Raw genomic sequence first — 20,000 nt, 5'->3', positions numbered from 1 at the left:
GCTATATATTCCTCGCCTTTAGTACCACCCACTCTCTTTCTCTCTGACTGACTGACCTTATCATCTTCTCCCTGGTCTAAATTATCTTCTCCCTATCTTTATTGATTTCTATTTATTTCATTTGGGTATTTTATCTTATTCGTGATTTCCTATTTTGTTCCTTCAAGCTATTTTTTTTTCTTATGACAAAAAGATAGGTGAAGGTTTCATCTGTGTGAAGGCTTATCTTGAGGATTAATTATTGGAACGATTGTTCAGTGTGCCAGTGTCGGTCTCAGGAGAGATTTCAGAAAGTGGAGGTTCAGTCTATATCAGTATTTGTAAACAGAAGAAATCTGGACGAGTTTAGGTTGAGCCAGACGTGAGTGCTCACTGTTGTAGATTCAGAATGATTCAAACAGTGAAGCACTGTTTGATTACAGTCAAAAAGTGCTTATTAGTGTTTAACTGTGATCAGCACATAAAAACTGTCTGCGACCCAGTTTCAGCCTGAAAGGTTCAGCAATGAGTCTTGCTGGATCTGCGAGCAGCTACAGCAGAAAAACTATTACAAGTAAAGCCGTTCATGTCAGGGAATGAGTGAAGTGTGAAGCTGACCATGAATAGTATCCTCACTAGGGTAGTGGTGACAGGTAGACAGGCAGGTGTGTGAGAAGCTGTGAGGGATTGTTATATGAGGGATTGTTATATGAAGGATTGTTCTGAGAGGGATTGTTCTATGCAATAATTGAGACGAGGAGACATATTAGGTCCATATTAGTCAATCTCAGTGAGAGGAGAATTAATTACTTTGTAATGTTTACTAAAATAATAAATGTTTTTGCTTGTAAACTATTAGTTGATAAGGCGATTATGTTCATGCTTGAGCCTTGGGTTTGAGATACTCACGATGAGTCAGTGATGAAGCATAGACCTTGAGGTACTCATGATGAGTCAGTGATGAGGCACAGACCTTGAGGTACTCATGATGAGTCGCGGGCCTCTCCATATTCAACCCGTTCTCGCAAATTTAATAAGTCAATATTAACTTATTAAATATGTGCATAGGTGACATACTTAACACAATAGTTTCCCTTGAAAAGCTTCATAGAAAACACCGACCTTACCTAACCTACTTAGTATGTTAAGATAAGCATCTTATTGCTTCGTAATTACAATTATTACCTAACCTATACCTATAATAGATTAAGTAACAATTGTAATTACGAAGCTATAAGATGCTTATTTTAAAATACTAAGTAGGTTAGGTAAGGTCGGTGTTTTCTATGAAGCTTTTCAAGGGAAACTATTATGTTTAGTATGTCACCTATGCACGCAACTAATAAGTCAATATTGACTTATTAAATTTGTGAGAACGGGTTGCCATATTAAGAGATCAAATCGAGAAAATAACTCCCAGTCACCTTAACCGTAATTCGCTACGATAAATATTATCAAAGTTCATGTTACATTGCACGATTTTATTGCAATTAAAGTAGAAAATCACAAGGCGAGAAAGGAACCCAGTCCTCACCGTGATGTATACACATTAACGTATACCAACATTTAAGGTGTAAACTCACTTTAGATTTTATTGACTGCTGTCTCCAAATATAGGTTGTTTATTTTATGTACCCCCATACTCATCCTGTGAGCGCTCGCGCAAAAAAGGATTACAGAGGGTACAAAAGGCCAATATGTAACTCAACGGAGATTATGTCTGTTCATAAACAATTTCATCTATCCTGCACACCTTATAATTATAATGTCAGCTAGTTACAGAGATTTTTCACTTCTGTATCTATGTACAGTAGTTAAAATTAGTCAATGATATGTGTTTTTGCTAATACTTAAGTAATTTAGATTCAAGGGTATTACAGGATAGTAGAATAGCTGCTGTTTATTATTACTAGTCTTCACACTATACCGCTTGTTGAGTAATCTTATATGTCAATTATCTAATGGAAGCGCAACATGGATACAGTGCATGGATTTCAGATATTTTTATCATTTGTAATAAGATGGTTTGCCTATTTCATGCAGTGTGAGGGTTAGTTTTATCTCTAAATGGTTCAATTTTGTCACAGTCTTAGATATAATGTTCTGTTATATTGTGTGTGTGTTCTTGTCTTTGTCCACATACACTTTACTTCAGCTAGGTCCCTATACAAGCCGAACTACCAGAGATTCTTGCAACCAAGTTGTATTAGATCTGTGACAACGTCTATAAGTTGTTACTTATAGACGCTTATGTTGTTACAACGTTGTTACAGACGTATTTACAACGTCTGCTTATGTTTTACTTGCCCCATACACCTATTTTGTTTGACACATTTCATTGTGATGAGCAATTGATATGCTACTTCCTGTCTCTACTTTCTTCAAATTCATCTAAGAGTTCTTGTCTAATGATACCTTCAAGGATTTGATAACTCCAAATTAGGTTCAACATTGTTTTTATTTATTGAAGTCTTAGCAATGGCATCAACTTTATCTTACGCCTGCAGTCCGCTGTAAAGAGATAATCCCCCAATATTTTGATTTTGACCCTTTTATTTCGTATGCATATATTTCTATGTTTGGCTTCGGAGAAAACCATGTAACTTTTTTATTTTAACTTATTTGATTTGATTGTATTTGATTATCTGGATGTAATGACGAAAAATTTGTTACCAAGTTACCAAGGAGACTTGGTAACGAGAATCATTCAGCATAAAAATAAAATTATTAGCACATTAGCATGCGTCAAATTTTACAATACTCAAAATGTCTGAAAGTTAAACTGGCCATCGGCTTTCTCTGTGGTGAGAGTTTTTGATTAGCTCTTCCCTCGTTAACAGCACAGTGATCAAGATAAGATCCCTCGAAGCTGTGCAAAAGAAGCACTGATTAAATGAACTAATCCACAAGAGCCGTGACGAGGATTCGAACCTGGGTCCAGGAGCATCCCAGACACTGCCTTAACTTAAGGTAAACTTAACTTAAACTTAAAACTTAAGGTAAACTGATTCATGATTTGTATTCCAGGTTAACACTGAGTAACGTAGACTGTCTCACACGTGACTGGTGGCTGAGGTCTCCTTGCGGCGGAGAGAAGGAGATATGAGACTGAATCCATGTCTTGGGAGGCATTAAGCACTTCTTGGAACAAACAAAAGTAGAGGCCGCTGGCACACTTAGAGAGCCGCAAGTAAGCTCACATATCACTTAATCTAAACACCCTCCCCCATCCTTATGTTATGTATGCTTAAACATAAACATTACTCTACATAAACACAAAAACATACCATAAAACAGTATGGTAAAGCAAATCTAGATGTTAATGAGGCAAGTTTCAAGTGTGTTATCTTCACTCCCTTAAGGTAATGCCATTTTGGGGAGAAAGCACTAAGCCATTTCGACTATATAGCACTTGGAAAAGATATGAGGATAAGGAGTTAGGATAGGACGGGAAGGTCAAAAGTTTTGTTGAACCTCTCAACATTTTCGAAGGCAGAGAGGTGAACTGTATAGAAGTTAGCTAGTGCAATGGAATATATATAATCATAATGGATGTGCTTATTTAATAACGGGTTATTCATGCCCGTGCCACATCTTGGGTGGCCTAATCTTCATCAGTTAATCAATCGCTTATGTAAGGTGTCGAATGGGCCAAAAAGCCATCATCTTGAGCTTTCTTACATCTAATGTTCTCATGAAGGCTGAGGAAGTGTGTGCTGGGGTATTCTGCCTTGGTCTTGAGAATGATCAATTAAGATTGTTTGACATGTAGTGCTTCGGTGATGTCTAATCTTCAATTGTCGAATGTAATATGTTTGTGCAACTGGTATACATCAGTGAACGGGTGTGAATTGAGTAATTTAAGAGGCGCCGACAAAGTACTTGACTGTGCCCAATAGTTTTCGCTAGCGACACTCACTGGGCATGCCTGGCAGTGGACATCAGGAATCTGTGAATTAACTGGCAGATTTTTGTTATAATTACGAAATAAATATAAGAAAAAAATTATTAAAGCTGGACTTTTTCTGATATTTTTAAAATGGATGGAAACTCTCTGGAAATCTTTGGAGCAATTTGCCGAGGGGATCAATTTTCCTCATTAAAAGTTTTTATGAGTTAAAAAACGCTTCTAAATGGAAGTCATGTCTCCGTGATTCTCCTTTCGTCAATATTAGTGCCAGATGTTTGAAGACGTCCAGAATGTGACTTCAAACACACACATACACATATACACACGTATACACATATATACACACGTATACACACATACACAAACACCAAGAACACGTAGCATATATGACACCCAACCCCACACTTCTGAAAATGAAGAAATTGAAGAAGAAGAAAATTAGTGATAATAATTATCACTCTTCCTTCTACTTGGTCTTGAAGGAGGCCGGCCTCGGGTGAAAGAGGGCTGTGACGATCTCTGTCTTGAACCCGTAGGTGCGGGACCGGGCCGTCCACCTCCTGGGGCTCGTGAAGCCCAGGTTCTGCTTCAGGAAGCTGAGGTCGTTCTTGCCCTTGATGGGGTGGTTCTTCTCCGGCCCCGACCAACACGTCACTTTTGTGAGTCGATTTCATTTCAAATTACATCCAAATTTGGCCATAGCGCGCATACGAGCGAAAAGTGACGTTATTTTTAAGAGGACAGGTTGCTACATAGCCTTCCCGGTTTGGTGCCTTCTTTTCATAATTACTTTGGCTGCTCTACTTTGTATAAGTTCTAAGATTGCTCTAGTTTTCCATCTTTTAATGATTTCGGAAAAGTTGAATGGAATTGAATTTGCAGTTAATACCTATTTTTTGGGCTTTCTTAAACGTTGAAATGTGCCCCTCGACAATTTAGTCAAGTTACTCCTGGTTTTTATGTTATTTTCTCTGTTACCTATTTTTTGTTTACCTGTTCGTAACTGTAATTGCTGTTTGATGCCCTAGTTGGGCTCATTACGGTCTCAGCTCTTGTACAGGACAGTTGGGCATCCAGGTAGCTCCCGCTCCTTGTTACTTTGAATTCGAGTTAATTTTTCTGGTACATTATTCCTTGCTAATGTTGGAGATATTAAGATTTCATCACCAATTCTGTATTGTCTCCCTCAGAGTTATTTAATACTTGTAAAGACGCTGACTTTTGCGTATATATATATTTGATATAAAATGATACCATATTATGCTTCCTACAATATACCTTTTTGCTATGAGCTTATTCTATATATTACGATTTAATGAGACCATTAATGAAAGGTGACTAGGTCTATTAACTGCACTACTAACTACAGCTGACGGCAATTGGGCCAGGATAACAGCCGTCCAATGGGTGGGTCGAAGATGGTTATTCACACCGCAAGTTACTGCTACTGCTGCTGCTACAACTAGTAGCTCCTCAGACGAGAAAACAATAGGGCGTGTTCCTGCGTGGGGTCGGAACGCGTACGCGTAAGTAGCACTGATCTTGCAAACTGTTATTACCACCGCAGACAGTAAGTCGTAACAACGAGGTTGATTAAATTAGGCACCCAACCTCACGCTAGTCAGGAGGGCATCTGTACAGGTTTCCTTTCACCTGATGCATCTATTCACCCGGGTAAAATGGTACATGGAGTGCAAGGCAGCTGTTGTGGGCTGCACCCTGAGAAAGGTCATGAAAAGGGAACCTCGAGAAACCTAATAGGTACCCCTTAGTTATCGTCAATGGGGGGATAACATATATCAACAACCAATTAACTAGGGTATCCTATTATTTCCCAACCTCGGCTCTCGATACATGTTGTTGTTAAAGATTCGCTTCCTGGAACAAAGTTCCAAGTAGCACGGGCTATGGTGAGCCCGTAATTGTGGCGACAGGTATTTGAAAATTGTATTTAATTACGCTACAGATCTCTCGATACAGCGTCATGGTAACCATCGTACCAAATGCAACGTGCTATGCAACACGCATAGATCAGCGTTCTCCGTTTAACGGTACGTCTGGTTAAAGTGAGTTCGTGCATTTCTTTGCACCGTTAGAACGGTCGTTTTTGCACGTTGAGGCAGAACAAGAGAACGGTCTGAAGATCCAATGACGCAGGTCTTACCGCTCTGTGAGCCTAAACGGCTGCCCTCCTAATTAACTAGAAGAGTTAATTAAGGAAAGTTGTTAAATAATTGAGTTAACTACACTACCACTGTCTTAACACACACTTCCTTACTACCACCATTACTTTCTTCTCTCGTGTAAATTACTGTATCCCTTTACTGTATTCTCGTGTAAATTACTGTATCCTTTACTGTATTCTCGTGTAAATTACTGTACCCTTTACTGTATTCTCGTGTAAATTACTGTTCCCTATACTGTATTCTCGTGTAAATTACTGTAAGGTCTCTGTAACTGTCTAGCATGAAAATTACAATCGTGGGTTTTGTGCATTTACTAAAATATAGAAATAAGTAAAATCCTATATGGCACGTTATAGTAAGATTATAATCATATATAAGAGGTTATAATCAGATTATAATCACATTTAACAGATTATAATCAGATTTAATAGGATATAATCAGATTATAATCATATATGACAGGTTATAATCAGATTATAATCATATATGACAGGTTATAATCAGATTATAATCACAAATAACAGGTTATAATCAGATTATAAACATATATAACAGGTTATAATCAGATTATAGTGATATTTAACAGGTTATATATTATTATAATATCAATATGTCAGATTATAGTTACTGAACAAAAACAGTTTCTACGCTAGTTATGCTCTACATAGTGTAGAGCATAACTAGCTCTATATATATATCTGAGATATATCTGAGAAAATATATATATCTGAGTATATATATCTGAGTATATATATCTGAGAAAAATCCTTCCTCACCCAGCCGCTCTGGGTGAGGAAGAGTAACTATACTATAACAAGACAATAACAAGACTATAACTATATAGACTATAACATATATAGACTATAACAAGACTATATATACTATAACAAGAGTAACATACTATAACGTATGTAGAAATCAAGAGTGTCACATTTACACGTCAGCACAGAAAATCAAAACAAAAAGTGATCCCTGTGGCTCCATGTTTCTTGTGAGTTGGATTAATTATTCTCAGAAGGTCATTGATATTCTATTCAGCTGCCAAATTCGAAAAAAAACAGCTCTCCTTTCCTACGCTTCAAGTTGTGAATAATGTATAGGAATTCTCTCATGCATAAATCACTAGCAGGTTTTCAGGGCTGACGAATTCAAATAGAAAATTCAGAGTTGACATTTTCTATAATATTCTCAAAGCGGTGATCGTAGTTTTAAGAAAAAAAACTCAGTCCAATTTAAAGTCTTGGAGATAAATTAAACCACGAATCGTTCAGTGAAAAGTCACAGCTATTTTCTATATTAAAGTCGTTATATGATTATATTTTATATCACAATATATAAATATTTTATGTAGATTTAAGGAATAAAGAGTTTTGATTAAAATCGGTAATCAACCGACAGAAAAACTACCCCTCACCGGAAGGTAGAAGTAGATTACCCCTCACCGGAAGGTAGAAGTAGATTACCCCTCACCGGAAGGTAGAAGTAGATTACCCCTCACCGGAAGGTAGAAGTAGATTATCCCTCACCGGAAGGTATAAGTAGATTACCCCTCACCGGAAGGTAGAAGTAGATTACCCCTCACCGGAAGGTACAAGTAGATTACCCTCACCGGAAGGTACAAGTAGATTACCCCTCACCGGAAGGTACAAGTAGATTACCCCTCACCGGAAGGTACAAGTAGATTACCCCTCACCGGAAGGTAGAAGTAGATTACCTCTCACCGGAAGGTAGAAGTAGATTACCCCTCACCGGAAGGTAGAAGTAGGACTCAGCCTCGCCCCAATAACAATAAAACGCATTAAACACTCTTAGCGTTCTTCATCAAATAGTTTGAAAGAAAACCTGAAGCTTTTCTAGCAGTTAGAAAGAAATAAACTTCTTTTGCTGACGATAAATGGCCGCAATTTACCGGGTTGGAAATTTCCCCCGAGAGCTTGCCTTATCATCAAGGCGAACACACAGAGGGTGTAACTGGTTACAGTCATTAGCTTTGAACCGAGTATGTGTAGTCTTCGAGCCGAGTCTCTCCTCGTTTGATGTGGCTCCCAGGACGCCATGTTCACTCTACCGGCTCTATGAGAAAAGTTGACTTATTTCACTAACTAAAAGCGTATCTTTTTAAGTAATTTAAATATGTGGGAATATTGTACTTTCCCTACACTGCTTATGTGATTATGTTAGTTCATATGTACTGCTCATGTGATTATGTTAGTTCATATGTACTGCTCATGTGATTATGTTAGTTCATATGTACTGCATATGTGATTTTGTTACTTCATATGTACTGCTCATGTGATAGTATTAGCATATCATCAAAATTTTCAATTGAAGTGTCTGAAAAACAGCTTGAATATTTTAAGAATCAAGGAAACTGTGTCCATTTCATAGTATGATGGATTCGGTTGAACTAAATATTCTAAATGCATCAAAGGCAAGATAAAATGAATAATAACAGTTGATATGGTGATGGTGAGAGCCTTAGGGGCTACGAGCCTCTGCAAGGTTATGAAGACCACAAAATCAAGAATAGCAATCCCTCGTGGCGCAGTGGTAAGACACTCGCCCGGCGCTTCGCGAGCACTTTGGCCTGGGTTCGTATCCTGGCCGGGGAGGATTGACCGGGTGCCAATCGTTAACTGTTGCCTCGGTTTACCAAGGGTGAATGGGGACCTGGTTGTTAAACAGTTTGACGTTATCTGATAACTCTATTATTGCATAAGTATATTTTTCGTATATTTCTCGTATATTTTTCAGCGTGAAACTGTAAATAATACCAAAGTTTCACTTTCATATAACGAATCAAAAACCTCTCATAGATTAAATATTACACCGGGTGAAACTTTCCTATATCCGGTGAATATATATATATATCCAATTATAACCTAGGATTATATATCCCCGGTTATAATTGTTTCTGTCTTTACAATATTATCCACCACGATTACTTTCATTATAAGTTTGATTATGATATTAATTTTTCAAGAGGTGTACTTCCTTAAAAACAAAATAAGAAATTTTTAAAACCATTATTTAAGAGCAAAATAGAAGCGAGCAATTCTCCCAATTTCTGTAGCTTGGCAAAACATTTGTTTTTCCAAATTAATAAAACAATAATTGCATCAAGGGAAAATGTAGATTCACTAAATTGTCTAGTCTTGCAATGCAAGTTGTGAGTTCATAGAGTTACATAAAAATAGAATTCAGAAATTGATATGACATGCGTGTTAAAAACTAAAAAATACAAAATAAAATCTATACAAGAAAATGTCTGCCTGTTCGAAGGTGGAGGAGGCCGGATTCGCGGCGAAATAGGAAATAGGTTTTTGTAATTTTGTAAGGAAGTTTTTTGTAGTTTTTTGTTTTATTTTGGTAAGGAATGTAGTTTTTCTTGACTACACTTTGCAGGGTGACTGGGGGTGTTATTGGGAGTGATATTGGGGGGGAAGTGTGACGGAATAGGCCCAGTGCCCTTTTGAAGAGTGGGGCACACACTGCCCACATGCCCCTTTTCTTTAACCCAAGTTAGTGTGATTTCCTTGTGTATTTCGAGGGATGTTGTATGGTGGATTAATCATTTAGTCAATGGCAATCAAAGGTAAACGAACCTTATACTGCACCTAAACGAATCATTATGCAACGAACTCGCTCAATATGCAAGGGAAACATTACGAATTGTCTCAGATGGACGCATCAGAGGGAGAAGTAGTTGTTTTGCTTTCCCTAAATCCGCCTTCAGACACTCACGACTAAAATTATCGCGACAAATAAAAACAAGAAAAAATTCTTAGCGGTTATTGACCTCATCAGACCCACGGGCACCGTGGGTCTGATTCATAATACCAGACTTTTATGAATCCAGAATCGTGGGGCCAGACTCATAAAATTCTCAAAATATCAAAAAGTTTTGTTGAGTTCCGCCGGAGATCTTTGAGATATCGAAGCATTAAAAGGAAAGTCTGCTATATAATGATTGCTTTTATGCGTCCCATAAAAGGTCTTTTTTTTCTTGTATGTCTTAATAAAATTATAATAACAAAAGGCGACTATCTAAAGAAAATGACTGGTGTTAATTATACCACGTTCGAACCTCGCTTGATACCAAATACCATCCTCACTAAGATTCAAGGGAATGAAAGATTGATGAAGGATAGAGAAGGTGGTGATGGAAAATGATGGTGGAGAAGGAAGGAGGGAACGATGATGTTTGTAGACGGGGTGTATCCGGCGGTGCCCGGGTCGTGAAGATGGCTACAGTGATGCGGATGGTCGTGAGTAGTGTAGATGGTTACGGTGATGAAGATAGTGTGTAGTGAAGATGTAAGTCTTGCTTCACTTCACTGCCGAGTAATTAAGAGTGCTCGTTCAGAGCACTTATTTGCCATTTACCTCATAAATAATTTCACAAAGTTATAGAAATTGTCTAGAAATCTACAAAAATGAGTTTTATTATTACTGTTTTAAAATAATTCGAAAAATATTGCCTCTAGAACCCAAACTTTCCCAGCTCCCCACCTCTCTCTCTCTCTCTCTCTCTCTCTCTCTCTCTCTCTCTCTCTCTCTCTCTCTCTCTCTCTCTCTCTCTCTCTCTCTCTCTCTCTCTCTCTCTTTCTCTCTCACTCTCTCTCTCTCTCTCTCTCTCTCTCTCTCTCTCTCTCTCTCTCTTGGGGTTTCAGATGAAAATAATAGGTAATTAATCAGAAGTAATAAGGCCACTGGAATTATAACCGTAGAAATAAATTTATAAAAATTAGGACACAACACAGTTCTCGGAGAGAGTGTAGTGAAGGGGCGCCTGGAGAATACGAGGTGACTAAGTAAAGGGAGAGAGTAAAGAATGAAATGGAGAAGCGAGAGAGGAAAGGGAGGGTTAATGGAAAGGAAAATTAGAGTGTTATATGAGGATCAGGGAGAGAGACATTTGAGGGGAGAATTGAGGGGAAAAGTCGGGATAAGAAACTGAGTCTTGGTCTTAAGGGTCTTCTGGTGTTTTTGCTTTATTGAAAAGTCGCTAATAGTTGCTACTTGGGCTGGACGGTAGAGCGACAGTCTCGCTTCATGCAGGTCGGCGTTCAAGCCCCGACCGTCCACAAGTGGTTGGGCGCTATTCCTTTTCCACCCCGTCCCTTCCCAGTGCTATATAGTCGTAATGGCTTGCCCCTTTTCCCCTGATAGTCCCCTCCCCTTCAGCTACACTCTAGATAATATCAGGATCTTGTTTAACATTTCACTTGTGGGAACAAACTCATTTATTATAAGTCTAAATATAACAAAACTTTACATAGCAAAGTTAATTGTTTGCACAATGGATTCCACACACAACAAATGATAGCAAAATATTTTAATATATATAAATTTACATTTTGGAAATTGTTTTAAATGCTTGAGAAATCGATGTCTTAATATTATGTAATGGAAAACATATCTAGGATATTTGTTAATAGTTTTTTTAATCAGTGTTGAGAGATTGACGGTGTTTTCCACCAAAAAAAAAACAGTGAAGACAAATTAATGAATTAAATAAAACAAGTTTTCTTATATGGAAGGAATTTTTTTTTTCCGAGCACTTTAAAAACACACACACACACACACACACACACACACACACACACACACACACACACACACACACACACACACACACACACACTCGGCAAATTATCATGTTGTAATGTCGATAAACTCATTATAAACATAGCGAAGTCTTCCTGGAGAAAAAAAAACTGACTGAAATCAGCAAATCATATCGGTCGTCTAATATATTTTGTTCTCATTCCTTGAGTTATTTTTTTTTTACATTTGAAAATTTCACAGGATCTCTAGATGAAATATAATGAACTGTGTAGAATGAGCCACATTAACTACTGTTAACTACTGCATAACAAGCCACTGGACCGTTAACTACTGCATAACAAGCCACTGGACCGTTAACTACTGCATAACAAGCCACTGGACCGTTAACTACTTCAGAACAAGTCACTGGACCGTTAACTACTTCAGAACAAGTCACTGGACCGTTAACTACTGCATAACAAGCCACTGGACCGTTAACTACTGCATAACAAGCCACTGGACCGTTAACTACTTCAGAACAAGCCACTGGACCGTTAACTACTTCAGAACAAGCCACTGGACCGTTAACTACTTCAGAACAAGCCACTGGACCGTTAACTACTTCAGAACAAGCCACTGGACCGTTAACTACTTCAGAACAAGCCACTGGACCGTTAACCACTTCAGAACAAGCCACTGGACCGTTAACTACTTCAGAACAAGCCACTGGACCGTTAGCCACTTCAGAACAAGCCACTGGACCGTTAACTACTTCAGAACAAGCCACTGGACCGTTAACTACTTCAGAACAAGCCACTGGACCGTTAACTACTTCAGAACAAGCCACTGGACCGTTAACTACTTCAGAACAAGCCACTGGACCGTTAACTACTTCAGAACAAGCCACTGGACCGTTAACTACTTCAGAACAAGCCACTGGACCGTTAACTACTTCAGAACAAGCCACTGGGCCGTTAACTACTTCAGAACAAGCCACTGGACCGTTAACTACTTCAGAACAAGCCACTGGGCCGTTAACTACTTCAGAACAAGCCACTGGACCGTTAACTACTTCAGAACAAGCCACTGGGCCGTTAACTACTTCAGAACAAGCCACTGGACCGTTAACTACTTCAGAACAAGCCACTGGACCGTTAACTGCTTCAGAACAAGCCACTGGGCCGTTAGCCACTTCAGAACAAGCCACTGGACCGTTAACTGCTTCAGAACAAGTCACTGGACCGTTAACTACTTCAGAACAAGCCACTGGACCGTTAACTGCTTCAGAACAAGCCACTGGGCCGTTAGCCACTTCAGAACAAGCCACTGGACCGTTAACTGCTTCAGAACAAGCCACTGGACCGTTAACTACTTCAGAACAAGCCACTGGACCGTTAGCCACTTCAGAACAAGCCACTGGACCGTTAGCCACTTCAGAACAAGCCACTGGACCGTTAACTACTTCAGAACAAGCCACTGGACCGTTAACTACTTCAGAACAAGTCACTGGACCGTTAACTACTTCAGAACAAGCCACTGGACGGTTAACTACTTCAGAACAAGCCACTGGACCGTTAACTACTTCAGAACAAGTCACTGGACCGTTAACTACTTCAGAACAAGCCACTGGACCGTTAACCACTCCAAAATGAACCCCGTCGCAACTTGAGGGGCGTAACCCTGTTATATTTTATGCCAAAAATTAAGTAATTACACTGTTGTTTAACTTATTACATAATTAACTTCCCTAATTAATTGGCAACATTACTGACAACGATGGGGTTCGGGGAATGTTGCAGCAATAAGCGATGAACGGTAATGCATTACGGTCTTGTTAGCAATATTGCATCCATTGCTAATCTCACGAGTCTGCCCTCTGATGGATACCAACATGGAGAACAGCGTCGACAGCAACATGGTCAATAGCAACATCAACATGAACCATAGCAATCAGCAACATAGCCCAACAGGAAGGAGATGAGATACCTAGATTCACCACTACCATCACCACTACCATCACCACTACCTACATCAGTCACCACCAAATGGAATTTCCCCCTCACGTTGGCTGAGAATAAAGAATGGTTTTCAATTCACCCAATTTGTAAACCCAAAGTGTTTTAACTCTCTTCCACCAAGCTGGTATCACGAAAGGACTGATAAACAGAAGCAACACTGTCTATATGTGTTGCCTCTGACTTCGAGGGTCAGTTAGCAGACGTCACGTAATCATTCGACTGACTGAAATGAAATAGACATCGTTCAGTTAAGCAGTTAAGCCATATCCAGCTTCAGCATAAATTCTCAATGCAGTTTGATCATTAAATTCGAGTTTGCTGGTATTTATTCTCTCATAATAAATGTGTTCACGTATATGTTAAGCTTTCAGTTCTAAGCTTCACTGTTAAAACTCGGAGGGTTAATATAGTGGGTTAATTAAGCCTTATCGTAAGCGCATTTACTCGCCGCAGTGAGAATGGAAGTCAGTTAAAACTGTTTCAGACATTATCAATGGCAGAAAATCTCCACAATAAATATACAGTCTCGAACAAAGTGGGTTGCTCGATTAAGTTCCGAGGCCTCTATAATTTGCAAGATAAGCAGAGTATTGAGAGAGGATTGGAAAATGATTAACAGAGAGGATTAACATACGAATAACATAAGGTATAAACATATGATTTACACTAAGGATAAGCAAGCGATTTACAGCAAAGGATAAGCAAGCGATTTACAGCAAAGGATAAATATTTACAACATATTATTTTACATTACTAAGAGATGTCTATCTTGAGGTTATCTTGAGATGATTTCGGGGCTTTTAGTGTCCCCGCGGCCCGGTCCTCGACCAGGCCTCCACCCCCAGGAAGCAGCCCGTGACAGCTGACTAACACCCACTTACCTATTTTACTGCTAGGTAACAGGGGCATAAGATGAAAGAAACTTTGCCCATTGTTTCTCGCCGGCACCTGGGATCGAACCCTGGACCACAGGATCACAAGTCCAGCGTGCTGTCCGCTCGGTCGACCGGCTCCCTCATATGTCAAGAATAGTTATAATGCATTTCTATTCTTTAATATATTAAATACATGCAAACACCAGTGTTTATGTGTACTTCAGTGTTTATGATACATGCTGATCTTAAACACTGAAGTTTCAATGAACCCAAGTGAACTATCTTATGCCCGAAACGCTTTGCGTAATAGTGGCTTTAGGCATTGTATGTACTAGCTCTACCTATAAGTCAACCAATCCTTGTAAAAATTTATTGTATGTATGTACCTTACCTAAATAAGATTGTATTGTATTGTAACTACTCATTAAATAACACTAATGAGTTACTATAAGTTATGACAAAATTCATGCTACAACTTGATACAAAAAATAAACAGACCGAGCATACGACTCACCACTTTAGATAATCATAAAAAAAAACTGTAATGCCACAAAAAAATATATATCAATTTATTCCGCTCGAACAGACCAATTTAGACGCTTGAATCATCCGAAATAATCGGTCATGAAATTCGTTTTACAACAGACTGGCGACCAAATCATCGTCACTTCAACACTGCAAACATTTCGTAAATGAATTCCTAAAAGCACTAACGGGAATTTAATTTATTTCACGGGAAAAAAAATAAAGTAAAGATTTGCTGCCACAAAGAACTCAACACATACAATTATATTTTCAATAAAAAATTTGTAATTATATAAGATAATAATAACAATTTTGTACTTTCATTATTAATATTATTAGAATTACATTGTGATGGTTTCATTAGTAGCGATGACGATATAAAAGTGATTAGCAATTGCACAAAGTACTGGAAAATAATTATGGAATTAGGCACGAAGCCCGAAAAGTATTATTTAGCATACAAATACGCAGTAAGACCATTATCAGAGCTACGAAATACAGGGAACTATCGGAGCCCGACTAATAAGTATACTTTAAGTCCTGAGTATAGTACAGAACTAATGTAAACTCAGTATATGTACACCGAGAAGCGTGATACACCTCTCGATCCAGAGGTAAACTCGAACTCTACTTTAAGAGCTCGAGTGTTGACTGATTGTTGACTGAGTGTTGACTGATTGTTGACTGAGTTTTCCTGAGTGTTCCTGAGTGTTGCTGAGCAATGATCAACAGCACATGGCGCTGGGAAGCGACGCCCTTTTGCTTCTGTCTGGCAGACAATCAAATAGTTATAAGGAGAAATTGCAAAGACAATATGATCTAAAACTAGCGGTAGGGACATATAAGGAGCTGAAATATGTCGACGTAAGGTAGGAACAGTGCCCAACCACGTGGATTATCGGGGATCGAACCCCCCGACCTACGTAAAAGCGAGACCGTAATGACAAGTCCAGTTAGTTGTGTAAAATGTGAATAATCGTATATTAAACCCCGACTTGGCGTCTCGCTAAACCGTATTGTGTTTATCGGATAACATAATGACAACATTTCAGAGGACAAATGTTGAACAAACGCTGCCACTGCTATCTTCTTGAGGTTATCTTGAGATGATTTCGGGGCTTAGCATCCCCCGCGGCCCGGTCCTCGATTAGGCATCCTTTTTGTTACACACTCCCAAGGAAGCAGCTGTCTAACTCCCAGGTACCTATTTAGGTAACAGAGCATCAGGGTGAAAGAAGCTTTTTGCCCATTTGTCTCCGCCTCCACCGGGGATCGAACCCAGAACCTCAGGACTACGAATCCGAAGCGTTGTCCATTCAGCTGCCAGGAGCCCCTGCAGTAGTGACCACGATAATAGTTTCACTTGAGTAGAGGAGCTTGTCTATTAATCTGGTTTTCACGTTTGGGAATTATTTCCTCTAAGATTTATTTCATGCAGACGAGTACAGGCCAGAAGCAGAAACATTTCAGAGATAAATTCTCTATTAATATTTAAGACTTGTTAAGACTGCCTTTGGACTTTGTTCTCACGACGATGGGACTTAAGAATGTAAGAATGAAATTAATTCAGAAGTGCTATTGACCCATATGAGGCAGCTGCTGTTTACACCAATCCAAACTCACTCATATATGTCTAACCTTCGTTCGAAACAGTCAAGGATTCCACGCCACTCTGTTACTCGGTAATGTGTGTAATAAGTCAACAAAATGGCAGACTATTGAACGAAAATTAGACAGTTGAATATAGTAATAGGAAAACATGAAATATTGTATGAAGAAAAGGTAATAGATTCTCAATTTAAAGAATTGAGAAATATGATAGAAACTGAGAAATTAAAATAGAAGCAACAAAATTTCCCCTTAAGACGTCTCCTTGGAGCCAGGAGACGTCTCTGAAGCAAATAAAATTAAGCCCCTGTGTATATTTCTGGTATTTTTGAAGACAATGTTAAAATGATTATGAAGAATCTCCTTTCTCTCTCTCTCTCTTTCTCTCTCTTTGTCTCCTTCGTCTTCAAGATTCTTTTTGTCTTGACCCTTTTACATCAGGTTCTTGTCCATTATGTATAGTGAAAAGAATATCTTTTGAAACATCTCCTTCTCAGTCACTCATTTTAAGTTTGTCTTTGGAAACAAAATATATTGCCTGCACTATTGTATACTCTGCCAGATGATATTTTGAAGATTTATTTTATTTCTATTTTGATGTAAAGACACACACACACACACACACACACACACACACACACACACACACACACACACACACACACACACACACACACACACACACACACACACCTAGACAGAGGGAGCAGGAGGCCAGACACAGGATACAGAATGGGAGATGAAGTCCTTCACGAAACGGTCAGAGAGAAAGATCTAGGAGTTGATATCACGCCAAAACTCTTTCCTGAAGTCCACATCAAAAGAATATCATCAGCGACGTATGCAAGGCTGGCTAACATCAGAACTACCGTCAGAAACTTGTGTCAGGAATCATTTAGAGCCTTGTTTATCACATATTTCAGACCAATCCTGGAGTATGCAGCCCCAGCATGGAGTTCATACTTTATGAAGCACAAGACGAAGCTGGAAAACGTTCAGAGGTATGCCACTAGACTAGTCCCAGAACGAAGAAGCATGAGGTACGAGGAAAGGCTGCGTGAATTGCACCTCACGTCGATGGAAGACAGAAGAACTCGGAGAGACATGATCACAATATACAAAATTCGCAGGGGTATTGACAGGGTAGATAAGGACGGATTATTTAACACGGGTGGTACACGCACAAGGTGACACAGGTGGAAAGTGAGTACCCAAATGTGCCACAGAGAGATTAGGAAGAACTTTTTTAGTGTCAGAGTGGTTAGTAAATGGAATGCATTAGAAAGTGATGTGGTGGAGGCTGACTCCATTCACAGTTTCAGATATAGATATGATAGAGCCCAATAGGCTCAGGAACCTGTACAGCAGTTGATTGACAGTTGAGAGGCAGGGCCAAAGAGCCGAAACTCAACCCCCGCAAGCTAGCTGAGTACACACACACACACACACACACACACACACATGCATATTTAATATTTATTCCAACATTATTCCCGTCATTAAACTTGCGTACATAAAATTCTCTTTGGTGTGTAGGCACAGTGGTGGAGCTACTCACATCACACAGTGAATTAGCATGTTTTCATTACACTTGAAGTGCATGTATTATGAGCTCTCTGTAGCAGAGATTACATACACGATGTGCGATACTCTTGTGTTGATACAGCAATACAGCAAGAAATACAGTATATTATTCTTCCCGCTGAGTGAGGTTTCCCGATGTTGTAAAGTGTTTCATAGTGATGTTTACCGCGTCAGCAACCGTTGTGGCGTAGTGGTAGCAGGCTCTCCAGTGGTTTCGGCCTGGGTTCGAGCCCTGAGCAGAGATAAGACAATATGACCCTGTAATGTAATGATCCCTAATCCCTGTAATTGGTGCCTGGACACCAATCCTTAACTGTTTGCGCCGTGTTCATTTGGCAGTAATTGGGTACCTGGTTGTAAAGCAATTGGCGAGTTATTCCCAAGGTAAACTAAAACGATTGGCGGGTTGTTTTGCAAGGTAAACTAAAATCATTGATGGGTTGTTGTCTAAGGTAAACCTTAGAAAGAAACATGCCAAGCCCCTCTAACGAGAGTGAGAAGTCGTGGTAAACCTGTACTCATCTGTGTAAACTAACAGCGATAATCCCACAACATTAACCTGACGTTACACTTAAGCCAGCGAGTGTGGAGAGAGAGAGAGAGAGCCTCGACGCCCTCAAGTTGCTTTCAAGTTGTTGACTAACCACTTGGGCTGGACGGTAGAGCGACGGTCCCGCTTCATGCAGGTCGGCGTTCAATCCCCGACCCCTCCAAGTGGTTGGGTACCATTCCTTCTTCCACCCCCCCGTCCCATCCCAAATCCTTATCCTGACCTCTTCCCAGGGCTATATAGTCGTAATGGCTTGACGCTTTCCCCTGATAATCAATCCCCCCTCTTTCCATCAAGTTGTTGTCGTTGGCATCTGAAGGAAGCTGGAAGTTTAATGACTTCACCTGCGTCCGCTAAGGTGGGCGCGCCTCGGTAAAAAAAAAAAAATTCTAATTATCTCTTTTGAGATAATTAGAGAACGTGGTGAGTGGAAAATAGTTAACCATTTATAATGAGCGCTGCTGTTGGGATCTAATTAAAGGGGGTGATTATTTATTGAAATGTTCAGCCACTTGGACTGGTTGGTACAGCGATGGCCCCTCGCTTTATTTTTTGTATTTTGCAGGGTGGTGTTCGAGCCCCGACGGCGCCAAGTGGTTGGGTAGGTTCTTGTGCTAATAGGAACAAATCCACAAAGGGCCGTGACGAAGATTCGAACCTGCGTCCGAGAGCATCCCAGACGCTGCTTTAATTCATTTGATGCATCAAGTAATTGGGATTTCTGTGTGTGTGTTGTGCTAATATCTTCGCCAAGTATTTTCTTCTTATAATTACCTGTGTAATCATATTGTAGGACAGCAAATCTGAAGCGCTGACTACTCAGTTATCAGACCCCCGACCCCCATGGTGCCCAACCACTTCTGACAATGCAATATATATATATATATATATATGCAGGCGATGAGTCACAATAACGTGGCTGAAGTATGTTGACCAGACCACACACTAGAAATTGAAGGGACGACGACGTTTCGAATCGACTTGAGAATGGTCCAGGACGGACCGAAACGTCGTCGTCCCTTCAATTTCTAGTGTGTGGTCTGGTCAATATATATATATATATATATATATATATATATATATATATATATATATATATATATATATATATATATATATATATATAGACCACAATATTTGTCCAACCTGTGGGTAGACAAATATACATTGTTTGTTTTGTGTTCGGTATTGTGGTTTGTTGCGTTCGAAACCGTT

The 20,000-nt window shown here is 39.4% G+C and overlaps 1 protein-coding gene across 1 annotated transcript in view; it reads left to right on the top strand.

The window, feature by feature from the left end:
- Positions 1–13,277, top strand: part of LOC123767273 (mucin-17-like) — a 14,493-nt gene extending 1,216 nt beyond the window's left edge. The window contains exons 2-3 of the mRNA XM_045756844.1: positions 8,830–8,908; positions 12,163–13,277. Coding sequence (XP_045612800.1) covers positions 8,830–8,908; positions 12,163–13,277 — 1,194 coding nt within the window. The remainder of the gene's footprint in view (positions 1–8,829; positions 8,909–12,162) is intronic.
- The last annotated feature ends 6,723 nt before the right edge of the window (positions 13,278–20,000 follow it).

The sequence above is a fragment of the Procambarus clarkii genome, chromosome 53 (assembly GCF_040958095.1).
Source record: "Procambarus clarkii isolate CNS0578487 chromosome 53, FALCON_Pclarkii_2.0, whole genome shotgun sequence".
NCBI classification, from domain to species: Eukaryota; Metazoa; Arthropoda; class Malacostraca; order Decapoda; family Cambaridae; genus Procambarus; species Procambarus clarkii.
This window is presented reverse-complemented; position numbering and strand designations above follow the sequence as displayed.